This window comes from Ambystoma mexicanum, chromosome 1p (genome assembly GCF_040938575.1).
Source record: "Ambystoma mexicanum isolate Mex_15411 chromosome 1p, UKY_AmexF1_1, whole genome shotgun sequence".
Lineage (NCBI taxonomy): Eukaryota > Metazoa > Chordata > Amphibia > Caudata > Ambystomatidae > Ambystoma > Ambystoma mexicanum.
In genome coordinates, this window is record NC_090921.1 from 617,521,754 (window position 1) to 617,548,328 (window position 26,575).

General features: G+C 42.0%; 1 protein-coding gene across 1 annotated transcript in view; it reads right to left on the bottom strand.

Annotated features, from left to right (window-relative positions):
• Positions 1–26,575, bottom strand: part of TMPRSS9 (transmembrane serine protease 9) — a 485,595-nt gene that overhangs the window by 130,113 nt on the left and 328,907 nt on the right. The window contains exon 15 of the mRNA XM_069649605.1: positions 14,575–14,989. Within this exon, the coding sequence (XP_069505706.1) occupies positions 14,575–14,989 (415 nt within the window). The remainder of the gene's footprint in view (positions 1–14,574; positions 14,990–26,575) is intronic.

Consider the following 26,575-nt stretch of genomic DNA (forward strand, 5'->3'; position numbering starts at 1 on the left):
AGCCTTGTCTGGCCACACCAGAAGTGCCCATTTATCTAAGGAATCCACCCATTGAAAGGAAATCCACAAAATTGGTGCATTGATTAAGATCACGTATGATGTTTTCCTTCACACAATGCCAAACTCAGGCCCGATTCGCTCAATTTGCTTGTCATCCAACCTTGCATGGCCCAGAGGAGGTTGCAAGGAAAAGAAAATTCTGGGGTAACTTTCTCCACTATCTTCATCAGAGATTGTGAGGACATAGGGATAGGTGTACCCATAATGTTCAGAACCACACTTTGCAAAGGTGTGACCATGCTCCAACCAAGTTCGTCATCATTGTCGGAGGAACTGGCACTCAGGTCCTTCTCAAAGCACTCCGTGCCAGGAATTTGGGAAACCGTGGTCCCTTAAACATTGGAGAAGTAGATGGAATACTATGCTCCACAAGGGCCAGGACCAAAGTGCCAGTATTAGATGTTTATTGCAAAGACCTCTTTTTTGCCCTTAGTCGACTGGATATAGACTGGAGAGGCAGGGAGGATAGTTCAGCTGTCAGCTCAGATGTCATTTTGACCAAAACAAATGCCACTAAACCACTAGACCAGCACTGTCCTTGTCAGCCCAATCAGCCCTGTCACCCCCTGATAGTGCCTGCACCATACCAGGATACCCAGCACACACCAAGACCTACCCAAAATACCAAGACCTACCCACAGTAATGGCCAAGACCTACCCATGTTAATGGGACTTCACAACATTCCAGGTAACAGCATCCATCAGCCTGCAATCATTAGCCCGTCCTACCGTGCCATGTTGGATAATGGAATAAGTGCCCCCTACTGAGAGAAATGTGCAAGAGGAATGAACCTTCAAGCGTGAGACCAGCCATCAAGCTGCACTGAACAAGGCCGGACGCTTCCGACAGCCTTGTGTCCTGTTATCGAGAACACATGAAGGAGCCCCGGGCCAGAACCTCAACCTGTGACCCTGATGTATAAATACTTGCCTGTGGCAAGAGGGCAACACAAAGAATATCGTCTGCCTAACAAGGACCGAGAGAAAGGGGGTGGAGGAGAGAAATACCTGTCTCACATCGCAAGCAACCAAGAAGGTTCCGAGGGGACCTGGCGTTGAAAGGAGAAGAACCCAAGTGACTGATACAGAACCCTGCTAACAAGGGTTAGGAAGCCTGATGGAGCATTCAAGAAACCTAATGACGGCCGAAGAGACTACCAGACACTAACGGGGTCATGTTATACAAAAGGCAAATTGCATCAATGCTGCATGAAGTACCCTCCATTAGGAAGAACACAGAATGGGTCTATTTCTCAGGAGGGGGCACGCCTCGTTTGTTTACTCCTTTCTGCATTATGGGCCAAGCTTTATTGGTGGATTTTTGGAGAGTGAGCGCCCAAACTCTCCCACTCATTCAATGCCCACTCACATAATTTAGCATCGAGCGTGCATTCTGCCCTTTAAAAACAGTGATGTAACAAGTAATGAATCATCTTTATACAATTCACACAACAAACCGGAACCTATGGCCTGTGGATGGAAAATCATCAGAGATGATTTTCAATCTGCTCTCTGATTTGATGACGTTAAATGCCAGTACAATAGTTGTTTAGAGTGTTTGCCTCTTGAAACGGTATGGCAACCTTCCCCTGAAAAGTGATGAGTCTCTCACTCAGGCCCTGATTCTGAGCTCGGGCTAAATATAGGGAGGAAGGCTGACATTCTCCCCTCCAGTTTCCAGCGCCATCATTCTGAGATGGGTGGACATATTGGGGGCCGGGCGGGGGATGTGCTTTCCAGCTGCAAAAGCTGCTAAAATCAGTTTTTGTGGGGAAACGTGATCCAGCGGCATTGCAAGTATTTTCAAAGACTACCACTTTTCTAATTCAAAAACGTTTTCTTAACTTTCATTAAACTAGAAAAGTGGTGCTGCAGTCTGCGAAATACTATGTTCATAATGGGAAAACGTGTGCTGTGGAGCTTAACGGCACCTCGCAGGGTACCGTTAATGTACACCTCTTTTGGCTGGTGCAGGAAGGGTGTTCTGGCGTCTGACTACAGTACTTGCTACCCCCTCACATGCGAGACAGTTGGCAAGGCTGTGTCATGCCGTGGATTGTGGCTTTGCAGGAGTGGCGGATTTCGCTTATTGCCGCCATTCGCATATTCCATCAAAATATGTCTTCATGGAAAAGTGTCTTTCCACTCATGCACAGCACTTTTCCATTATAACACACACCTCAGAATCAGGACCTCAGTCATCTCAAAATAGTCTGACTTTTGGCAGGCCACCGGGAGCCACTGAAACCCACCACAAACATCTGGAATTCAGATGCCCATAGTTAGACTTCCGCTCCTCTCAAATATCCCTAAAAATAGTCGTTTTTCAATTTCGATCCTGGGGAAGGGAGGGCTTAAAAAGCTTACATATTACATGTCAGCTTGGTAGGGGAGAGATGGGAGGAGAGCAGCTCCTTCCAATGCCAGGCAGTGGTGCATGGTTCATTTCATACCCTCCCCAGCCATAGAAACAAACGGGCGGGTAGGTGAAATAATTCTAGTGCGGTTTGGCTGGGAGGTTTTAAATAATAAAAAATTAAATGCCTGCTCACTTTTTATTTTTATATTGACCTTATGAGGGGGATGGGGTGGGGGGTCAGCAGCCTTCCCTTCTCTGCAAGGACACGTACAACAAACTTTTGGCCTGAAGCACCACATTTTTTTTTGGTGGTTTAATTTTAAATGAACAGTATTCCATGAAATTCACACATATCAGCCAAGTGAAAGCAAAGCAATCAATTCGTCACAACCAATCCAAAACATCATATAAACATTAAAAATAGAACAAGAAGGAAGAAAGGAAAAAAGAAAAAGAAAAGGAAGAAAGGAAATAAGAGCGCAAGTGTAGGAGACAGAGACCAAGAATTTCAATGCAAGATACTATACATCAGACAAAAGGGCATTACAAAAACCATTACACAAACCATAGGTATTATACAGAACATGAGCGTTCAAGGATAAGTATATAATACCCCAGATCAAAGATCAGATTCATCCATAGGCATCAAGAAAGCAGCTCCAAATGTCCCAAAATGTGTCAATGTCACCAGTGAGTTTGTAAATGGCTCTTTCATACGTTGAAATAGTAAGTAGCCCCTCCACCCAGTCATCAATGTTAAATGAAGTACTTGACCAAAGTCAATTTCCTCCAGCGAAGAGTCATCACCCAAAATCAGTAATAAAGCATTCATGGGGATTGTGATGTCCAAGACCAGACTCAACCTCTTACGAACCTTATCCCAGAACTGCATCGTTTTGGGACAGGATCAAATCAATTGACTCAGAGATCCTCTCGAACATTTACACTTCCAGCAAAGATTGTTGTCTAATAGTTGCCTCCTGAATCGCTTCTCCAGCGTCCAATAACTTTGTTTGAGAAGCTCTGAGGGACCAATCCAAACCTACCAAACAAGTGTTTTCACAGCACCTCCGCCAACATCTGAAGTTAACATCTTCCCCCAATTCCTCCGCCCAAATCGCAAGCAATCTCGGATCACCTTTCCGGGTAGCTTTTATGATTCCATACATGGTAGAAGCAGGGTGTGATGCACTCAAGCATACAGATAGGGCTGCCCATGCAGGACTCTGAACAGTCAATTGTGGCATCTCAACACAAGCTGAAATAATAATCTTCAGTTTCCTATGTTCTGCAAACAAGTATTCTGCCATGTCATACATCTGGCCAAGCTGAGTGTACGTCAACCAGTTGTCCCCCTCAAACAAATCTCCAATGTATTTGATAACAGCCACAAACCATTCCTCCCAAAACAGAGTTTTAACCTGATACTTCAAGGCTGGATTATTCCATATGGAGGCATCTGGGTGCAAATAGGGATCAGCACTCACACGGTTCGAGAGCTCACACCAGCATTCTCGCAAGAATGAGGTAAGAGCGCTGATTCTTTTTGATTTATTCTTCTGAGTAGTCAGCAGCGCTTTCGGGTCTAATTGGGAAACAGCACTGCATTCCCAGGATAAGAGGTCCGAATGTTCAGACTGTACATCTCCAGAGTCAATATTTCTGCACAAATGTTGAGTGGAAAATAATCAGAACCACATTTTCAATGACTCAGGTGAACTCCAATCACCCAGAAATTTGGGGCCAAGCTTTGCTTGGGGCTGAACCCACCGAAATAGTTAACTAACACGCTGTAATGAGCACAAATGCCATCAATTACACCAGTGTTACAGGCCCATAATGGTGATGGTCATAGCATGATGTTCCTTGTGTGTGAGACGTTGGCATAGATAGATGTGCGTAGTGCTTGTTTTTTTCAAGATTGAGTTGATCATTTCTTTTTGAAATTTTAGTAATAATGCCTGAAAGAAACTATTACAGTGAAAAATGTTATCTTTTATACTGGTGACCGGGCACAGGTTATGTTCTACAAATCAGGTTTTTGGGGTTTGAGATGTTGTTATCGTTCTGTCTGTGTTTGGGCTTGAAAGGACAGAATATATTCTGGATTTTAGGCTCTGTGGGATGGATGCAGACAATCCTATTTGTTCCTTAATTGCCAATTGAAACTTAGGGATTTTCTTCCTGGAACAAAGTGCATCCTATATTTTCAATACTTCTGAGGTTTTCTTATTTCTCTCTATTGTGGCCTGGTAGCCCCAAGTGCATATTTTGCATGTTCCAAATCTAAGCATTGGACGCTATTTTTCAATATTTCGTTCTGTTTATTTTTGTGGAAGTTATATAATGCACCAAATATAAGCTAACGTCTTTGAAGCACGTGGGAGGGAATTAATATACTTCTGGATACTTCCAAGAGTACAGGTGAGAGCCAGCCTCACACTAATAATATGAATACTGCCAGAGAGAGAATGCTGCAACAAAGTCCAGAACACCAGGCAAAGGGCAATAGTGACTTGGTTAAATACAGAATAGGCAGCGTAAAGCTGGGCTGAACAGGGAATAATGGAAGGCAAAACAACACAGAAAATGGCAGAGCACAAACAAACTCGGCCTCAGGCAAGATAATCTTTCTTCCAGTGTCCTATCTCGGCCAAACCAATTTTTCTATGGGTGAACCAGTAATTTCTGAAAAAGTAAATGTTATATGCAACTATCATGTTTGGGGAAGGAATGATGAACTTGCACATCTGGGCTGAATAGGTGATTATAAATCGAGTGACTGAAGGCAGACTGGTGAAGACATTTTTATTACACCAGTGAAGTGTTTACAGCTCAACAGTAAGCCATTAACTCCCAGAAGACTGCTTTGAGAAAACATTGGCAGGCACTCTTAATACAAAGTTAAATGGCAAGGCTTGATTAAAGCAAGCTCAAAGAGTTACCATGATGGGCTGTTTTGGGCGGGCAGTAAATTAGTTGGTGACAGTAATATTAAGTGAAAGGTGCAGGAGGAATTGGGTGTTGTTGCACAAAACACCCCTTCATTGGTAGAAGATCTATGATGCAGAAGCAACACAAATATCGATTTATGAGTGGGTACGCCAGCTGCTCGTGTTGTGCGGTTGCCCCATGCATACTAAGCTGGCAACAATTCATCAGCTCCTGATACCATGACCGCATCTACATGCACTTATGGCATGTAATTGGTGGCTCATGAGCAAGCCAGGACACATTAAAAAACATTCGCTAGAGATACAAATGAATTTCTTTTGCTTTGTGTGAATCTGCATGCATTGCAGGGAGGGAGGAGGGGGCGTGGGACTATGGCCATTTCTGAAACTAACTTTATTTTTATTTTTTAACCCGGTGAACAGTGAGAGCCTGCATCTTCTTTATGCGAAGCTTCTTGGAAATCCTTGACAGAAGTTGCATCTTCTTGGTATACGAATGCAAGGGAAGAGAAATAGGTATGTCAAATATTCAACCAGCCCAATGTTTCTATCATTAATCATACCAGATAATGGGGGACATTACAAGTTTGGCGGTCTGGAAACAACGGTACCGGTAAGCTTGCTGGCACTGTTATTTCTCGACCGGCAAACTACGAGTTCTGCAAGCGGGTGCCTTTCAGACCTCGACAGATGCACCCGCACCATTCATGAATGGTGCCGGTGCATCCGTCCTCCCCATTCCCATTGAGTCCAATCGGACTCAATGGGAATGGGGAGTAATATTTTCCGGCACCCGGAAATGGCGCATTACCGGGACCGCCTGGGCTGTAATGCCCCGGTAAGCCCCCATTGCTGGGAACCGGAAAAGAAATGACTCCAGCGACCGGCAGGGCTACAACCAGAGTCATAATGAGTCCCATTAATGTAATTGATTTATCAGAAAGCATTGGGCGTGCTGTCCAATCCTTTACTTCTGCTCTCTAATCATGGTTCATAAGTCTACCTGGGCGAGAGATGCTGTGTGTGTGGGTGTAGGTGGCCAGATGTAAGTGTTTTATATTTTTCAGCTCTTAAAATGCGTCACTGCTTTAACCACGTGCCACAAGTCAGCCACAGTGGTGTGCCAGATGTTTAGTCCATTAGAAGACGCCAAAAATGAATGGGGCATTGGTTGCATGACTCACTACCAATGTCTGTTTACTTGCAATTTCTGTTCTATAAAAATGCATGGGATAGCACAAAGGAGCAGGGTATGGGCAGCATGACATCTGAATCATAAATAAGCGATATATGTGATTATTGCGACCCCCATAATTACAAGGGCCGAAAATGGCATTTTTTTAACCTCCTTTACATCACATACAAATGCCGGGGAGACCCTCCTGGTTTACTCCCCAACTTAAAGCTCTAAGATTACAAAAAAGAAAGTTCCAATCTATCTGGCGTCACTCCCCTATTGAAAACAATAAAAACAATCTAACTGAACTGTCCAAACTGTACAAAAAATAAATAACCAAAACTAAAAAGAACAATTTCTCTGATAGAATTGCAAAAGCCAACTTAAATACCAAACAACTTTTCCGCGAATTGGAATCCCCCATACAACCAGTAGACAATGCCCCCAAAGACAAAGGGCCTCATCACGAGTCTGGCGGTAAGCCTTAAATGCGGCAGTAGCGCTATTACCGCCGCATTTAAGGGTACGCCAGATCTGCTTGAGCTGGGGGGAAATCCGTGGCAAAATTGCTGATTTTGAGCACGATTACCGCCGGCGGGAAATGCGCCGGCGGTAATAGCGCACATTTTCCCCATTGGGCCCAATGGGGGATGAGGAATTCCCGAATGGGCCCAATGGGGAATGGGCAATAACCCTTCTGCCAAACCCGTCATCCGGTGCTAATAGTGCCGGTGGGTTTGGTGGTAGGGCTATTGCGTTACCGCCCAACTCGTGATGAGGCCCAAAGTATGGTGTACCAACATACAAAATGCTCTATCGAATAAACTCTCCCCCCTCCAATGCAAAATTGCCAAAAAAAAGGCTACACTGCCACCTTCCGATCTACAACCCACCCAACTCCCGGAGACTAGGACAACTACACCCTTTAGTTTCAAGACCATCTCCATAATCGACACAGAAAAAATAATACTCTCCCTCAAACCTTCAAACTGTAAGGGCGATACCTGCCCAGCGCAAACAATAAAGGATGCAGCTAGGGATCTAGCCCCTTTTATCTCTAAACTCATACATTCTTCCTTTAAGTCAAACACTGTACCTACCAACCTCAAAGAATCTTGGGTCCTCCGCTTACTCAAAAAACAAACCCTGGACCCCACCATCCCCACTAACTACAGACCTATCACCACCGTACCATTCCTACTTAAAATCCTGGATAAAGCTGCATACATACAAATCCAGGACTACCTGGAAGCTAACCACTTATTAGGTTCACGGCAATCCGGCTTCCGACCCCTTCATGGCACTGAAACAGCTCTCCTAGACCTTAAGACACAAATTGAAGAACTAAAGGACAATGGAAAAACAGCCTTGCTACTCCTACTGAACTTGTTGGCAGCTTTCGACTTGGTGGATCATGCAGTTCTATGCAACCACCTTAGATCTGCCGCCAACTTCACTGGAGAGGCTATTGCTTGGGTCCAATCCTTTTCAGGCAACCGCACTATGAAAGTCTTTTCTACCTTAGCCTCTGCTGACCCTATTAAAATAATCTGCGGTGTTCCACAGGGATCCTGCGTCTCCCCGACCATGTACAACATCTTCACCAAGCCTTTGTTTGACAAGACAAGTTGGGCAGACTGGGTGTCACCTACACTAACTATGCAGATGACACCCAGATCCTCATACCCCTTTCGGGCAACTTTGAGTCTGACTCAGCCTTGGTGAACAAGATCTACACCATGATTCAGGCATGGATGGCATCACATGGCCTCTGCCTGAATGATGATAAAACAGAGATACTAATCCTAGGTACTGAAGCTAACATCAAAAAACTAAGCCCAGATTATGCATCCTTCAACATTGATAACAATGTTATCAAGGTGATGTCGGTGGACAAAACCTTAGGATTCTATTTGGAACCCTCTCTCACACTTAAAAAGCAAGTTAACTCCCTTGCCTCTACTACAACCTATACATGCAAACTAATCCGAGCATCTAGACCGTACCTCTCTAGTGCTAGTTGTATCACCCTAGCCAATGCTCTTATTATGTCGAGATTAGATTATTGTAATGCCCTGTACTCAGGAGCTAACAAATAGATCACAGATAAAACTCAAAGATTACAGAATAACGCTCTGAGAGCAGCGCTGGATGTCCCCCATAAAGAGCACATTACCAAATTCAGAAAAGAGGTTAACTGGCTGAAAATAACGGATAGAATTCTCCTTAAAACAGCTTCTCTCACCTCCAAATGCTTGAACAACCTAGCATCACCCTACTTAGCGGAAATAATCACTTGGAAAACAGCTACCTGCCCTACGAGATCGGCTAATATATTCATGCTGGAGACTCCCAGATTTAAACTATCAACAACGGGAGGAACCAGTTTCCCTGTTAAAGCTGCGCAATGCTGTTATAAGCTATCACTTGACCTTAGACTAGAACAACATTACCCTAAATTTAGACACAAGGTACTGAAATGGTTGCGCACTAACGACACCTAACCTGACTCACCCTACTCCTACCATCCCTGGCTCTCACCTGGCCCTTGTACCTGCTGAGTCATACTGTACTGTAGGCGAGTATGCATACATAATTACGTATTTCATGTCTCCTTGACCTTCTAAGGTTTCGCTCTGTATTATTTGCACTTATGCACTTGTTGTACTCACCTGTTTACACCTGTTATGCAATGTAACCAAGCTATAAGACTTCTTGTACTGCTGCGTCTGGCTACCTAAGGGTTTGGTGCGCATTACCAAAAAATAAATAAACAAACAAACCATTATATCACATACCCACCCACATATATGTATATGGTGTAAGGGGGGGTCTTAAAAAAAGTCTGCATTTTTGGCCGTCGTAATTGTGAGGGCGACATTTTGGGCCATTACCCAAATAAGATATAGTAACCTACATATAAACTATGTTCAGTGCAGTAAACCGCCATTTTTTACAGACATGAGGCCGAGAATTTCCAGTGTGCACAGGCTAGAAATAGATCCCATAGTGATATATCTCCCCAGGACATTTCACAGCCATTAACGATGTTGGCAAAGTGTAAGGTACTTCCCAAGCACAAGTCTATGCAGACTTCGCTGTTTGACTACATGCCATCAATGAAAATATGTAAAGTGGCGGAGGCTGCCACCACTCTGAGTGAGGATGATGAAGCTGGCACTGTCAATCTGTGTAGTGAGGCAGCAGGGGTATGCCCCGATTTTTGCACTAAGGAGGCCAGTAGCTCCAATGCATCTCCATCTTGAACTGGCCATGGCAGACATAATTGATGAAGTCAGTGGGGCTAATCATTTTAAAATGTTCATTGACTCTTTGTACGCCACATGCAGCATGTCACCAGAAAAAACAAGACAGCTAGAAATGACTGCCAGTGATCTGGGTTTGCAGCTGCAGACGATAGGGAAAATGCTGGACACACGATAGGTTGCATCAAGTTATAGGACAGTTCGAGCTCTTTGGAAATGCTTCCATGCTTTGTGTAAGGATTTCAGAGAAGCTTCCAAGGACCCTCATGGCCCATAAGAGACCGAAGGAAATATGAGGGTCTTCTTAGGGCTGTCACCTCCTGTTCTTTCATGAAAGATTTAGTGCTGATGTGTAATGCCATTGAAGAACTGAAGGACTTATCTCTGGCTCTTCAGAGGCAGGATCTCGCAACTGTTGATGCACACAGACTTTTGGTGGTGCAAGTTCACAGAGATTTTCTGTGATGAAGGAATCTCCCAGGGAGTTTGCTTCTATTGCTCAGAGTGCAGTTCATTGTGGACAATTCTAGGATGTTTATATTTCCCAGTGAAGGGCAACCTCTGTGTCACTGAATGAAAGGCAATTTTATGAAGGCCTTTCAGTTAACCTTGCTAAAAGATGTGCTGCAGACTCGGATAAAGAATGCGCAGCCAGTTCTAGTGTGATATATTCAAAGAATTTACCTAATGATGAAGTCATTGTACTGTATGGTGAAAATGAAATTAAAAGACTGTGTACCAAATTTCAGCTATCAATCAGAGGCACCATTCATGCCTGCAGGGATTGTAAGGACTTTGGTGGCCAAAGGTGCCCTGAAGCATTTAGGACTTAAGTTTCTTGCATGGAAATGATGCATGCAAGTAATGCAGATTGCGAAAGGGGCTTTAGAGCCATGAATTTTCTTTCTTCACCAAGCTGAGCATCCCTCCATGTGGCCACTATTTCTTCATGTTTATGGCTGAAACTTAATGGCCCTCCAGTAAAACGTTTTAAGGCACTGTCCTTTGTGAAAAGCTCACTAGCAAAAGAGAGATGAACAGCTGAGGAAAGGCACAGTGAGCAAACTCATGCATAGAAGGGCCTACCTTCAAAATTACTATGTGGGGTTCTGGGAAATTGTCAATTAATTGTTTACAAATTTGAATGCACTTGCTAATGTACCTCAACACCTACCCTTTTGTCAATGGCCCCAGTTAAAGGTCCAATAATTAAATAATGACATTGAGCTTTGATTTGTTATACTTTAAGGAATGTAGCAAGCAGACTGTGTTACGATATGTACTTAGTGATGTATGCCAGGCAATGTTTACATGTTTGTCTTTAGGCCAATCCCATATAGTCTTAGGCCACGCCCATCCAGTCTCAGGCCACGCCTGTCATGCAAGCCACACCACCAAATGAGGACCCCCTCAATTTCTTACTCCACTTAAAGCACTGTATGAAGGTCATCCTATATGTAGCTCCAAGGACCAAGAACCAAGATCAGAGCTGTCCTCAATGAAGCAGGAGACAAGAGCGACCAAACTAAACTCAACAAAGATGCCTGAGTGGAGAGGTGCCGGGTGAAAGCAGAGAGGGTGAGAGGGTCTGTGAGTAGCCTGCATACCGTATTGATCTATCCAGTTGTCTTAAGATAGGGATGGACTGGTGAAGTATAGAGAATTCTGAGACTGCCAGTTCTTTGGACGTTTGGTATAGCATAGGGAAGCCTCATGGCTGAGGACATCATAAGAATAGGGTCTTAGATGGGGAAAGTATGAAACAGCCAATGGGATTATAACCTTTTCGTTATTCATGCCCTTACATCTTTTTTACTAGAGTATATTCCTTTAAGCCATGCCCGTGAGACCCACAAACGTTGCTTCCACCTCCCTTGTACAATTCTCAGTTTATGGTCCTGAATGTGTCAGATCCACTTGGTGCTTTACTCTCATTGTCACTTACATAGTCTGCACCCCTCCTTTTATAAATCTCTATTGTGGATTGTGTCATATGTGCCATGCATTAACAATGCTTCTTGCCCTGTGAAATCCGTCCTTTTTCAGAGAAATTCAGAAAATATAGGATACACCCTGGATAAAGGAAACTCTGCCCGCTCGTTCCACCTATATCATTGACGTTTTAAGTTGCTGCAGGCGTTCAAGACTTTTAAAAACACAATAGCCTAGATTCACACAGAGTCTGTGCACTTACAGTGCGAGGTGCACCTGCACCTGGCATTGTGCAGGTTAAATGTTGAAAAGACCCTTATTCACCTAGGACAAGAGCCTGAAACCTTGGGCTCTCCAGATGTTTTGTACTACAACTTCCATCATTCCTAACCAGCCTAGTCAAGAGCCAGATATCATGGGAATTAGAGTCTGAAACATCTAGAGAGCAAAAGGTTGTAGACCTCTGCTCTAGGATCTGCGTGGGACTGGCTGAGGATATACAATGGTGGCAGCCACCTCTCTCCCTGAAGCATTAGGGATGGGTACACACACTCCTCATCAATGTAACCATTTGTTGGGGTCACCCATGTTGTTGGAGGGCTGGGATAAGCCTTCTGCACAATTCACAATCCCAACCGCACTTACAGTGATGGGGCTTAATGGGCAATCACTGTAAATGCATTTAACTCCATTCTGACCACCGTGTGAGAGCTCGGAGTCAAAAAACAATGAGCAATTTGTCCCTTGGCCATGCCTCACTGAGCACTGTAGGTGTCTTGCACAGTGGTGCGCTGTCAAATTACACCCTCAGTCTCAGTGAAGTGGAATTTTGTCATGGGACTGTGCAGCTCCCGAGAACGTTGCACTTTCCGGACCAACTGTGATCCAACATGGGATTACGGGCACTTGGAACTGCATCCCCGCTCACCTCCCAGGCCAGCAAAAGTTGTGCCATGATTCTGGGATCTGCATATTCTCTGATGCCTGCAGTTTGGCTGCCTTGAATGCCTCCCTAGCCCCAAGGAACTGGACATCACATCAGCCTCAGTCGGGACTGCCTCAGTTCCAGCCCCGGCCCGGCCTTGGGTGGCTGCCCTGTCAGCCCTGGTGTGATAGGCCAAGCAAGGTGACACTTGAGACCAGAGATGCGTTTTAAACTAGGCTTTATGATTTTCAATCTAGGCTATTGTGTTTTTAAAAGTCTTGAACGCCTGCAGCAACTTAAAACGTCAATGAAATAGGTGGAACGAGCGGGCAGAGTTTCCTTTATCCAGGGTGTATTCTATATTTTCTGAATTTCTCTGAAAAAGGACGGATTTCATAGGGCAAGAAGAATTGTTAATGCATGGCACATATGACACAATCCACAATAGAGATTTATAAAAGGAGGGGTGCAGACTATGTAAGTGACAATGAGAGTAAAGCACCAAGTGGATCTGACACATTCAGGACCATAAACTGAGAATTGTACAGTCTGCCACAATGATGCACTGTGCATGGGACTGTGGTGTCCCTTCTCCAACGTGAGATGTTCTCAAGGTATTATGGAGCAGGGGCGAGGGATTGAGTCAGTGGAGACCTATTCCATGACATTAAATGCACCTAGCGGATCCTGCCACCCCCCCCCCCAGCTGCGCAACCTCCCATCGACTCAACCCGCAACCAAACAAATTGTTTGGTGTTATCTGCAATCATAGCAAGACTCCCTCATCTGAACCTCTAACCTTCCTTCCTCTTAGCCTCTATGATAATAAGTACATGTTTTTCTCAAGCTTCACCTTCCTTGTAAGAAAGGATACATTTTGGGGGCATCTCTCATAGAGGTGCAGAAGCAGAATATGAGGGGTGTTGAAATGCCCCTCTCAGTGTGTACATAGGCCTGCCTGCTTATGTGTATCCTGATTCACAGAGGGATCTTGTGCGCAGGAGGAGAGGCCAATCCTGAACTGCTCCAAATATATGTAAGTGCCGAGTGTGCATTCTGTTGGGCCGCAGCTCCCTTGTGGGTGGCAGGATGCTCATTTGCAGTTAAGGGTTTAGGGGCATTTTGTACACTTCCGGGCCTGGAAATTGTGGTTTACCCGTAACTGGCTCGTAGCAGCGGAGTGAGCTACAGGGCATACAGCCAAGGGGACGGCCACATCTCTGAACACATCTTTCTACGAATCTGTGGGATGTGGCAGGCACTTCCATTCCATGGATCCATGCTGTGCGCTCTGTGGGTGGGAAGAACCTTGCCTTGCGAAGACCTTTCTACACGTAGGCTTGTTCTCTTTGGAGTATGCCCCCAACCAAAGAATGCAGTCTTTTGTCACTTATGTGCACGCTTAAGTTGACAAAAAGCTTTGTGAATTTGGTTCTGTGTATCCACATCTGCCCACCTACCTCAGGGCGTTCCCATTCACTCACCGACATCGGGCTGAGCCCCATTCACAATATAAGCGGTGCGAATAGCAGCAGGAATGCACAGGCAGCAGCTTCATATAGGCATCGTAAAAAAGGTGTACTTTCTATGGAGACCTAAAAACCTATTGGCCTCTGCTACCCATATGTATTAGAGACTCTGCAGAGAACTACTGTATGCGGGTGCAGGGAGAGATGGCTGTCCTTTGGTGGGAGGTGGTGTCTGTTTTGTGTAGCAACAAGGGATTGCAGAAGACCATTGTCCACCACTAAGACACCACAGTATTGCACAGCCACTACCATTGCGCCCCCAGTGTGACATCACAGTGGCTTTTAAATACCATAATATTTTACTGCTGCCTCCAACTCCCATTATTCATACCAATAATCACAATTCTGAAGACATTCTTCTGTGCAATTTACCTCTGGGTTGTGTTGGTCCTGCTGGCTCTGTAGTCGGTGGTGTCGTCCTCGTGGTGCGGGTTGCTCTGGTGGTTGTGGTTCTGGTTGTAGTGGCAGTGGTGGTGGTTCTGGTTGTTCTGGTTGTTTTCTTGGTGGTCGTGGACGTAGGCCTGGTGGTAGTGGTAGTGAAGGTGGTGGTCGCTGTAGTCCTAGAGGTCATGCTAGTTGGGAGGGAGGTTGTTGGGGTGAATACGCTGCCTTCCGTGGCCCTGAGAATGGGTGAGATGGTATCCAGGATCCAGTCTTTGAGTTTGGATATCCTGGAGTACACACCTGGCTTTTTGGCTTGGGCACATCCTATCCCCCAACTCACGATGCCTGCCAGAATAAACACTCCAGGGCTTTCTTCACATGCCAGGGGGCCACCAGAGTCGCCCTGAGGAAAAAAAAAATGTGACACTTTGCTTAGGCGAATCCATCCCATCATTCCTAATACCACGCATACTGTTCACACAGTGAGGGTAACAGAAAGAGAGCGTAAGAGAGGGTAAGAGAGATAAACAGAGAGTGCCGGTGTGAGAAAGAATTAAAGTGTGTGTGTGAGTGAGAGAGAGAGTGAGCGAGAGTTCCAATAATGTCTAGGCAGTCCTGCGAAACAGGCCTATCGAGTGTACATACTGTACATGTATTCATATATTTGTTGTGGCATTGTACACATCAACGGAAGACTTAGCAGCACTAAAATCTGTCAAATACTTTTACAATAAAAAATGGCATCCTTCTTTTTAGAAGAAATCAATGCTAATAAATCTACTGGAGCTAATACTAAAAAAAATATTTCTTCACATGCAACGATGAGACATTTCATCAATTCAAAGGAGTGTCTATGGGATCAAAGTGTTCACCTTCAGTAGCAAACATATTTATGGGCTTTCTGGAGGCAAACTATATAAACACATATAACATCACTCATATCATAAAATGGGCACCATATATTTACGACATGCTGTTAATTTGAGGTAAAGAGCCAGAATTTACTCATTTTGTCAAATGCCTTTAATAACAATACTTCCAACATAAAATTCACTATAACATATGACAAATAACACATTTCAATCTTAGATTTACAAATTAGATACTAGACAACAGAATTCAAACAAAAACATTTCACCAAAAAATCAAGTTGTCACAAAAACAGTGTTTTACGAAATATACCAGTAGGAGAATTCCTAAGAGCAAAAACATATTGCAGTAATAAGATTTTTATGATGAACAATGTGAAATACTGAAAATAAGATTCAAGGTCAGAGAATGCAACAAAATATATATATTAACAGTGCAGAAAAGAAAGCAAACTTAGTTTGAGAAATTATCTCTTAATTCCAAAAAGCAGAGAAGAAAAAAAAGAGGATAAGTGTCTGTTTGTAACACAATACAGTACACATAGTAAGACAGTCTTTTAATCTATCAACAAACATTGAGATATGTTGCGATTGGACAAATAATTCAATCCATTAGTTGATGTGATATCTAAGATAGAATTTATAAAAGCAAAAGCACTAAGGAATATTATGAATACATTACTTGAGCGCAGAAAATGAGAAGGGGTTCTTCAAATGTGGAAAATGTAGCTTAATGTAAACATGCTTTCAATAACTTAGACATTTTTGAGGATGGATATAAAAAAAGCCAAATATTTCACAATGTAGTATTTGTAATTCATGATATAACCTGTCTGTGTAATACGATCTTTATAGGAAGCACAATTAGACCACCAAAAACATAATATATGAACATTAAACAGCCATAAGATACCTGATAACCCATTGCTCTACACTGGATGACAGAATACACAAATACAACATAGTAAAATTACGATCTTGTGGAATCAAGAAAATCAACTGTTGGATGAGAGAAGACCTAGAATGAACGCCACAATAGCAAAAATCTAAATTGATCTTTTTCTTTTGCAGCACTATTGTCATTCTTAATACAGACCATGAGCTTAATGTATTTCCTGTGTAAAAGATTTTCAGCTTAAGATGCACCTACCATAATTAGTTGATGTTTCGGGAAATCAAATCACTGTGTGATATGCAGCAATATTCAGTAAGACTGTTGTCAATGCACATCAAAGTATACCGACAGTAAATAACAATATGAAATATATAAGGAGATAATGATGGAGACCACATTGAAACCAATAATTGAAATGTAGATTGGATCAGATAAAATGATAAAATGAGGTAGTACAAGTGGCACGATAGTAGCATATTATTATTTAATGGGACATTAATCCAGGAAGTACAATAGGTACACATGGGAGGTGATAGAACTACAGCAAAGTAACATAATTATTATTTTGAGACATTATGAGGGTGTAGTCCAGCCTCATTAACACAGATCCTACATGATTACAGGTAGACAGGATTAAAAAGTAGGCTCGCTTAGATATCTGTTACTGAAAGGGAACTAAGAGGCTCACAATAGTGCCTATTATGGAGGTGGATGCCATTGTATAAATTACAAGCAAAGTGATTAATGTCTTGATTTAACAGGAGGTAGTAATCCAAATCTAACATATACAATGGGAGCCATACAGGATGTAATATATGGCTCATTTAAAATCCACTTTTCATGTCTATTACAGGAATATAAATATAAGATCCAAAATGGCGCCAATTGTGGACAAAGACACCAGAAAAAATGTTGGTATCATGCTGCACATCATGAACCTCTGACCAGTTTTATTTAATTATTATTATTATTGTATTTATTTAGCGTGGACCTAGCTTTGAGAAGCAACGGAGCACTTTACAGAGATATAAAACAGTACAGTTGCATAACAGAGTGCTTTTCAGAAGTAATAACAGAACTGATATACAGTGGGAGGGTGGATTCAGAGGGGCACAGAGAAGGTGTACAGCTGGACAGGGTGGCAGGGAGGAGAGGGACAGATGGCATCCAGCGAGTCAGGCAGCACAAGGGGGTCACATGATGGCCTAGGTGCTGAGGAGGAAAGACTCATTGAAGAGGTGGGTCTTGAGTTCTTTAGTTCTTGAGCTCAAGTATACACGATACGGAAAGAAAACATTTTCTGATATATTTGCACAAGAAGTAAGACCAAAATACTGAATAGGAGGATCTAAGAAACACAAGGTCATTAGCGGGATGCCCCAGTACGTCGCGAGATAAAACAAAATAGCAAAGTGATGAAGCATGTTTAAGATCTAAATATACTAGGAATTATATAACTAGAAATGTTATCTAAAGTATGATCATTACCTTGTAGATAAGCATGAAAAAAGAGAATAATCACATATTTATTACTGAGAAATGGACCATGGAGGAGAACGCTTAAGGCAAGTCCTTAATTGTGTAATCTGATGAAGCAAAAAGAAGATTTGTGTCTATATACATAATGAGGAACTTTGTAAGATACATTTCAAGTAGTAATTATGTGTCCCAACATTTACAAAACTGAGGAACAAAAAGTCAAATAAATACTCTCAAAATTAATTGACATCTACAGGAATGAAAACACAGACATATGATCGAATGGTATTCACCATACAAAATATCACTAGTTGAGATAAATTGAAGAGAGCAGTTGGAGACCATGGAAATGGCAGCTGTGTTTGTAGTTTAAATGTACTTAATTTAACATAACATAACTTTTTATGAACAGATCCAGAAAGTATGACATCACGATACACTGGGCACCTTCCTTAATAAGACTGATCATATATTCACTGATTCACATTAATGTATATAACCAATAAGAGGTAATTGAATTCATATTGATGAATATAAATAATAGGGGTTTATGGAATTACATGGAAATAGATACTGAGAAAGCCAACTAATAATAGTCATTGATACCGGCTTTAGTAATTTTGTGTATAAAATAAATGTGCACTGGAATGTCTTAGTTTGATACAATAATGCTACATATGAAACCTGTTTTGAAATCATCTAATAATTAATTTCACGTTGATTTCCTTTCATTTGTTTTCTTCTTTTTCATTTACTTTGTAATAATGATGTATAGAAAAGCACTGTTTATTTTAGGGTGAAATTAACTAAGTAATTTGTATAAGACAAAGCTGTGGTGTACGATTTTGCCCTAAAGAAACTCATTATCATTCATTAATATTGTTTGGAACACCTATTAAGTGAAACATGTGTTGGCAAGCCGCGATTACTGCTGTAGCCTCGGTATGGTACATTAGAAATGTAACTGAGGAATTGAAATCTATCCTTGGAAAAGGGAACATAAGTAATAACATTGGTTTGTCTAATTGATACAATAAGAAGAAAAGATGTCCATAATTAAATATTTCAGAATATATTATAGCATGATACGCAATGCAGGTTATTACTGTTTGAAAATGTTACATTTAAAAGAGCACATCTGTTTTTTTCTGGCTTATTTTGTCCCTACAATGTGACTTAACATGTCAGGATCCTTATAAGATTCTGCTTACGGTCCCTGCCATCTTCCTTTTGTTTGTTTGTTTTATTTGTAATGCGCGCCAGACCCAAGGGTAACCGGGCGCAGTGAGGAGAATATGCAAAGCTTACAATGTTATATTAAATTACAGTGTTACATAAAATTACCATGTTACAAAATATACAGTGGTAGAGGGATAAATATGTACAGTCTTAACAGGAGGTAGATCAGATCAAGAGATTGAGGAATTGCTATACAGTGAGGCAGTTAGTTATATATAGTGTTAGTATGAATATTTACACATGTGGTATATCTTAGTAATGCATATATACCTTCAGATGAAGTCATGTGATACAAGTATCTAGCAGTACATTACATATTTTTGTCATTGAGGTGTTTAATAAGATTCGATCTGAAGTGTGAAAAAGATGGTTGGTCTGATCTTAGATTCTGTGGCAGGCCATTCCACCATTTAGCAGCTAGTACGGAAAAAACTGGTACCACCAATTTTAGCGAGTTTAAATCTAGGGGTTACCAAGCAGTTGGAATTGGGGGTTCTTGTGGGCCTGCTAGAGCTTTTTCTTTTTATTTTATCCATCAGGTAACTGGGAGCAGCATTATTAAGGGCTTTGTATGTCAGGGAAATCATTTTCAGATGGATATTATTGTCGGTGGAGAGCCATTTGTATTGGTGTCTGAAAGAGGAAATATGTTCCCTTTTGTTTATGCCTAAAGCAGCTCTTAAGGCATTATTTTGTAGGATTTGTAACCTTTTGGTGATGGTTTTGTTTGCACCACTATAAAGGGCATTACAGTAATCAAGTCGGGATAATATTAGGGCTCTCGCTAGGATCATGCAGCTATCGTTAGATAAGAAGGGTTTACCTGCTCTTATTAATTTTCAGGTATATGCTGTGGTGGAAGCTAAGGAGTTGACTTGTTTGCTGAAGGACATAGTAGAATCAAGATAGAAACCTAGTGTTTTCACTTCTCTCGAGACCTTGATGCTATTGCCATCTATGTTGAACATAGAGTAGTCCTTACTTGTTGATGTTGGCCTGCGTAACCAAGATAATCAATGCGGTCTTATCATCGTTTAGGCAGAGGCCGTGGGAGGCCATCCATGCCTGAATAATGAGGTACACCCTATTCACCAACTCCCTATCCTTGCTGTGATCCCCAGAAAGCGGGAGGAGAATCTGGGTATCATCTGCATATTTAGTGTAGGTGATACCTAGAAGGTCCAGATCATCAAAGAGGGGTTTAGTGAATATGTTGTATAAAGTCGGTGAAACACAAGAGCCTTGAGGGACTCCACAAGTGATAGGTGTAGGGTCGGCTGCTGCAGAACGGGAGAAGACTCTCATTGTTCTCTCGCTCAAGAATGATTCAATCCATTTGGTGGCATGGGTAGAGAAGTGTGCAGCAATGTCTAAGTGTTTGCAGAGGAACCTGTGGTCCACTAGATCGAAAGCGGCTGAGAGATCAAGTAGAAGGAGGAGTGCTGTCTTGCCTTGATCTCTCAGTTCGTCTATTTGGGTCTTTAAATCAATGAGGGCAGTTTCAGTTCCATGGAGTGGACGGAAACCAGATTGTCTAGCACCCAATAGATTATGTAATTCAAGAATTCAAGGTGTCTTTGAACTTGTGTGTAGGCAACCTGGTCTAGTATTTGCAGTAAGAAAGGTACCGTAGTGATAGGCCGGTAGTTGGTGGGGATGAGGGGGTCTAGAGTCTGCTTCTTGAGAAGCGGTAGCACCCAAGATTGTTTTAGATTAGCCGGGATGTTACCTGTGGCAAAGGAGGCGTTTATCAATTTAGAAATGAACGGTGAAAGGTCTCTGGCAGCGTCTTTTATTAGTTGCGCTGGGCAGATGTCACCTTTGCAATTTGAAGGTTTGAGGGAGAGAATCATTTTCTCTACCTCTAAGGTAGTAGTTTTAGTGAAGGAAAATGTATTGGTAGGGTCGTTAGTGGTGTCGTTGGGAAGCAGCTTATCATGGAGGTTTAAGGATTCTTTTTTTAGTTGGATTTTGTTTTGCAATGTGGTAATTTTGTTTGCTAAGGCAGTTTGGATATCTGTACACCAAGTCTGGTCCTTATTACAGGTGTCAGGTGTAGCAATGGGAGACTCAAGTTCTTTCAAAATGGAGAAGAGTTCCTTCATACTTGAGTTAGAGTTTGCAATGCGATTATTATAAGAATTACGCTTTGCTAGGCATATTTCATTTTTATAGTGCCGAGAGATGTTGGTTAAATTAATTTTGTTCTCCTTGGTTGGATAAAGTTTCCAGTCTGATTCGCATTTTCTTTTGGTCAGGGGCAGGGCTTTACGTTCTGGAGTGAACCATTTGTTTAGGTGTGCCTTAGGTTTACTTGTTCGCATTTTGAGTGGGGCGATTTTGTCCATAGTGGTACGCATGATGTTATTGTATTCGTTGACCAAAACACTAGGGTCAAGGTTGTCTGGCAATGCATTTAAAGTTGGAAGGATCAGGGGAATAATATTACCCACTGTAATATTCTTTTTGTTTCTTGTGGGGCAGGGTGGAGCCGCCTGTGGGGCTGGAATGAATGGTTTAGTGGTGAGAAGGTTAAAGGACACCAGGGAGTGGTCGGTCCAGGATAAGGGCGTAGTGGATGAGACTATGGCTGAGCAGTTGGAATCAGCGATCCAGTCAAGTGTTCTGCCCTTCACATGGGTAGGGGTGTTAACTTTTTGGGTTAGTCCTAAGGTGGTGAGGGTATTGGCAATAGTTGATGCTTGAGCATCTGCTTGGTCATTGAAACCAAGGTTAAAGTCCCCTAGTACCAGCAATTGTGACGTAGTTTTGGTGTTGTTAGACAGAAGGCTGTGCAAGTCCTCCTCAAAGGTTCCAAGTGGACCCGGTGGTCTGTAAATGAGATGAATGGATAGAGTTTGGGTATTGTTTATCGGGATTTTTGCAGTGAGAGTTTCACAAGATTGCATGGTTGTGGCAGAGGCTAGGCGTAGTGATAGGTTTATTTTGGATATAATGGTAATTCCACCTCCACGGGAGCCTTCTCAGTCCTGCCTAGATATGGTATAGCCATCAGGAACGGCCAGCATGAGTAGGGGCCTGCCGCATTATGTAACCAGGTCTCGGTTATAGCAATAAAATTTAGATTGGCTTCCGTAATTAGATCCGCTAGGTCGATAGCATGTGCCACTAGGGATCTTACATTAAGTAGAGCTCCCTTTAAGGAGTGTTCTTCAGGGTCCATTTTAGTTGGGGCAGTATTTGAAGAATTAGTATTTGTCTTAGGTTTACAGGTTTTAATATTTCTGTTCACTGGTAAGGAATGAGGGGGATTGGGACCATTGTATATCCCAGTATGTTGGCCTTTCAGCGTGCGCTTTATAGCGGGAAGGGATCTTTTAGGTGGTTGGTAAAGTTTGTTGAGTGTGGCCCATAATTTGAGGTTTCTCTTGTGAGTTGGAGTGGGCTGCGAGGAGAAGGCTAATTGGCCTGGTAAGGCCTGGTACATGGTGCTAGTATGGTCGGAGTAGTTGAATGCATTAGGAGTGGTAGATGTAAGAGGAGGCGCAAGAATTTACTTACTTTGGTGGACTTCAGTGGGGCACTTCTGAGTGCTGAGGGCATGCAGCACGGCCATGGTCAATATAGTGTATATTTTAAGTAGGCATGACATAGTGTAAAGCTGTCACTAGTGACTAATAATGCCACTTGGTGCGAGCAGACTAAAATTTCGGGCAGTCTGGGTTGTTAAATGTCAGATACTTATATGACTAAGGTATGACCAGTCATGGTGGGTACAATGGCTAGGAACATTTATCAAGTGTGGCAGAATATGTGCAATCGGAATGCCATTCACTAGTGGGGCACAGATTTATAAATTGTGAACAGGCACGTTAAAGGTGCTAGGTGTGATTTATCAAATGTTACAAAATCTAGTCAATCTAAATGCCATTTACTGATGAGGGCACAAATCTGCAAGACACAACAGGCCGACTGGAATGCTGAGGAACATTTTAGGTGAAACTAGGTGCAGAACATAAACGAACATTTACCAGTTAACTAAAACAATCTAGGTGCCATTTACCAATTAAACTAAGCAATCTTTTGACCGTATTCCACAATACAACATTATGATCCTTTTGGCTTTGATCTATATAATTTAGCATCCATTTCTTTTACAACCTTCATGTACAACTGTAGGGGCTGGTCAAGGACAGGTGTCTCAGGAGCCTTAGCGTTCTTTTTACAGGTTGCCTAATTTTTAGTACATACTAGTAAGACGTGTTATGTGGATTGTATTCGGGTTATGGACTATAACATTTCTTATGAGATTTGTAAATAGAAATAGTAGGTTTACATTGATTCTGTCATCACTCTTGTGCTAATGTAAATATATAAGTACAACAGCATCATACTAAAAGGTATAATAGCAACTTAGAATGCATCCCTAAATAGGAATACAGTAACAGCTGTCAATGAAAACAATAGGCTTATTTCATGTACAGAGAGTAACGTGCTTAAACTATTTAACTTTAGGGTGGCCCAATACACTTGAAAGAAAAATTCACAAAACTGAAAAAGTTAAAATAAATAATAAGAGATCAGTATATAATTATGTGCAAAAGTAAAGTAAATAACTATTTAAAACTTTGACATCACACTACATTATGTTATAGCACATGATTCTGGTCAATGAAAAGAAAAATCTTTATAAGATGACACTCTCTACGGCTAAAAACAGAGTAGTCCTACCTTAATTTACATTTCTCATATTGGATAGGCTTATAAAGTGTCCAACATGGCGCCGTTGTCCAGATGCTGATAAACACGCAGTTCACAATAACACAGTTGTATGCAGGTCGACAGGACAATACACGGTAATTATTCACAGAACTAGTGTCATACTTATATTTTTTTACAGATGAATAGTTATCAAATAAAACCTTCCACAGACTCTGATCTTGCTTTTCTCTTTATCAGCACCAAGGAACCACGCAAGTGGTGACAGTGCATGGTATAAGAACCTTTAACATAACATAACATAACATAACATAACATAACATAACATAAGTTATCTGTTAATGGAGGAAACAAAGAAGAATGGAACTTTCAAGGACTGATAAAATTAAAATTGAACTTAAGAACTACAAGAATATAGTGAGTGACTTTGAATTAATTACCTATAGTGAAATGTTGGTTATAAGTAAAATATAGAAATATCAAGCCCTAATAATATATATGATTGAGAATCAACTAAACAAGTTTCTTTTTTTGTGTGTTTTCTTTTTGTATTACTGTAAACATAAGCATATAAGAACACCTGCACTAAAGGAAACTGCCAAATAATTGTAAGGAAATAATAGGGGCACTAAAGAAACCTCAAAAGAAATAACCTCTAAATTACCTCTAATGAGGAAAATGCAAAATAACACTTTATTAAATGTATGAATACAGGTGGGAGAATTGCTCAGAAATATGTTTAGTTGTACAAATATAGTATTTTAGCTTTTCTAATAATAAATCATAACAATCGCATTGTTTTATAAACATTTCGTTTTTAAAAAGTGTTTCTAATTTTTTCAATGTTCTCCCTTCCCTTGTGGTTCAAACTGTAATTAGTAAGGCCCCGAAGAAGCAGAGAGAGAAACTCGTGTTGGTCAAAGGTTTTCTTATTTGTCAAAAATTTACTAATAACATTTTTAAAAATATATATTTTTGATGCTCAGAGTTGTTAACCAAGGAAACAACAGTATGCATGAGGAAGTTACTAATTGAGATTACTTTGTACAAATATCCTTAAATTAATTTTGCATTTTCTTTATTGCACAAGGTAGTAAATGACATACATAAAAAATAAACGTGCTCTGATCCCTGTTACCAAATGTATATTAATTCCAGTACACATTAGTGGTCAAACGTTCAGGTGGTTTATAGAAAAGCAAAATATGTATAGACTGGAGGGAGAGATACACACCGGGCACACAACATCATTCATCTCCTCTGCACCCACTGACTCTCATGGAACATTTGCTCTGGCATTCACCATTCAGCTATGTGCAGACCTAGCATACTTCACACCCCTCCCCCACACCCACACCCACACATGAAATGGCAGTTCACATATTGACCCAACTCTCATCACAAACTCACTACATGAGTTGCTGGATTGGAAGGGCCCCTGGGTCATGTGAAATATAATAACTTCATCATCCTTCCTACGACAACATTACCAAACATAGTTGGGTGGAATGCATTTGCATCCTAAACAGTAGTTACATTTGGCTTACATGCCTCATTGAACTAAAACAGGGCATTTTGGAGGACTCAATCTCCCAATGGAAAACACCCTAATAGCTAGAGGAATTAGACTACTTTTCCTTCACCAAGAGACATGCCTGGCCTTTGACAAAAGCCAAGTAGTATTATAAGGGAAAACCAGAATTGTGACAGATAACTGTTCTTCACAATGAGCATCAAACAGATAATCCATTCCCTGGTGGATTTCCTCTATGACTCAGAGGACCATTTTGCAACACTTTATTAGCAAGACGCAAACAGCATGTTCTACTTGGGTCAAAGAATTTCCATATGGTGCAGCATGGGTGTGATCCCGACAGAGACTACAGGATCTAGCACCTTGAAAGAATGTACAAACTCCTCTCTGAGCTTAGGGCAGATGACGATAGGGTCTGTGCTGAATACATTTTAACAAACATTTCCCTGACAGCACCAATGCTGATTGCATGGCCAAGGGAGACCTGAAGCAGGAGGCTCTCAAAGTTACTCACGGCCCTGGTCCATGCGAGACAGTCATGGTAGGGGAGGGATTAATGCAGGGTTTTAATACATGGTGTTGGGACTCTGCCACCAGCTCCTTAACCATCTAAGAAAATGTGCACACATATCACCAAGCTGAATTTGATGACTTCACGGACCAAGGACCACAGGCCGCATCATTCTGTGTAGCTGTGCAGAGGCCCAATATGACTGTCATCTGCCACGCCTGATGTCACCATATGCCCCAAACTTTCCTTCGCCCCAGAGATGGTGCTCCCACATCTGGAAGGCCGGGGAATGAGGACAGAAGTTCACCGGTAGGAGGTATGAGATATAGGTAGGGTCTTTGCGATGGCACGTGGCGCAATGTGAATGAAGCATGGAGTTGCTGCATGCGGTAGTTTGAATGGTGCTCGGTATGGGGCTCCGCTACTGTGTTGTAGTGCCGCTAATCAGGGGATGCTGAGACCCACTGTATAAGTGGGAAGGTTGAAGATTTTAACCAAATGCATTTAATTAAAAAAAAATAATAATAATAAGTGGGAAGCGGGGACAGGGGAAGAGTTGGGGAGCCCCTTTCTTTTCTTTTCTCATGTGCTCCTTTCCTCTGGCAGCCTGTACGACAGCCATACATTTCCATAACACAGGACAACGTAAACGTAGAGGCCATGATGCAATTGCACCATGAGAATACTGTGACACTGTTCTTCTTGAGAGTGGGACCAGGCTCATACACCTGGCTATGTCTCTAAAGAGGGGTTGACACCCACATCCTTTGCTTCTGAGAGAG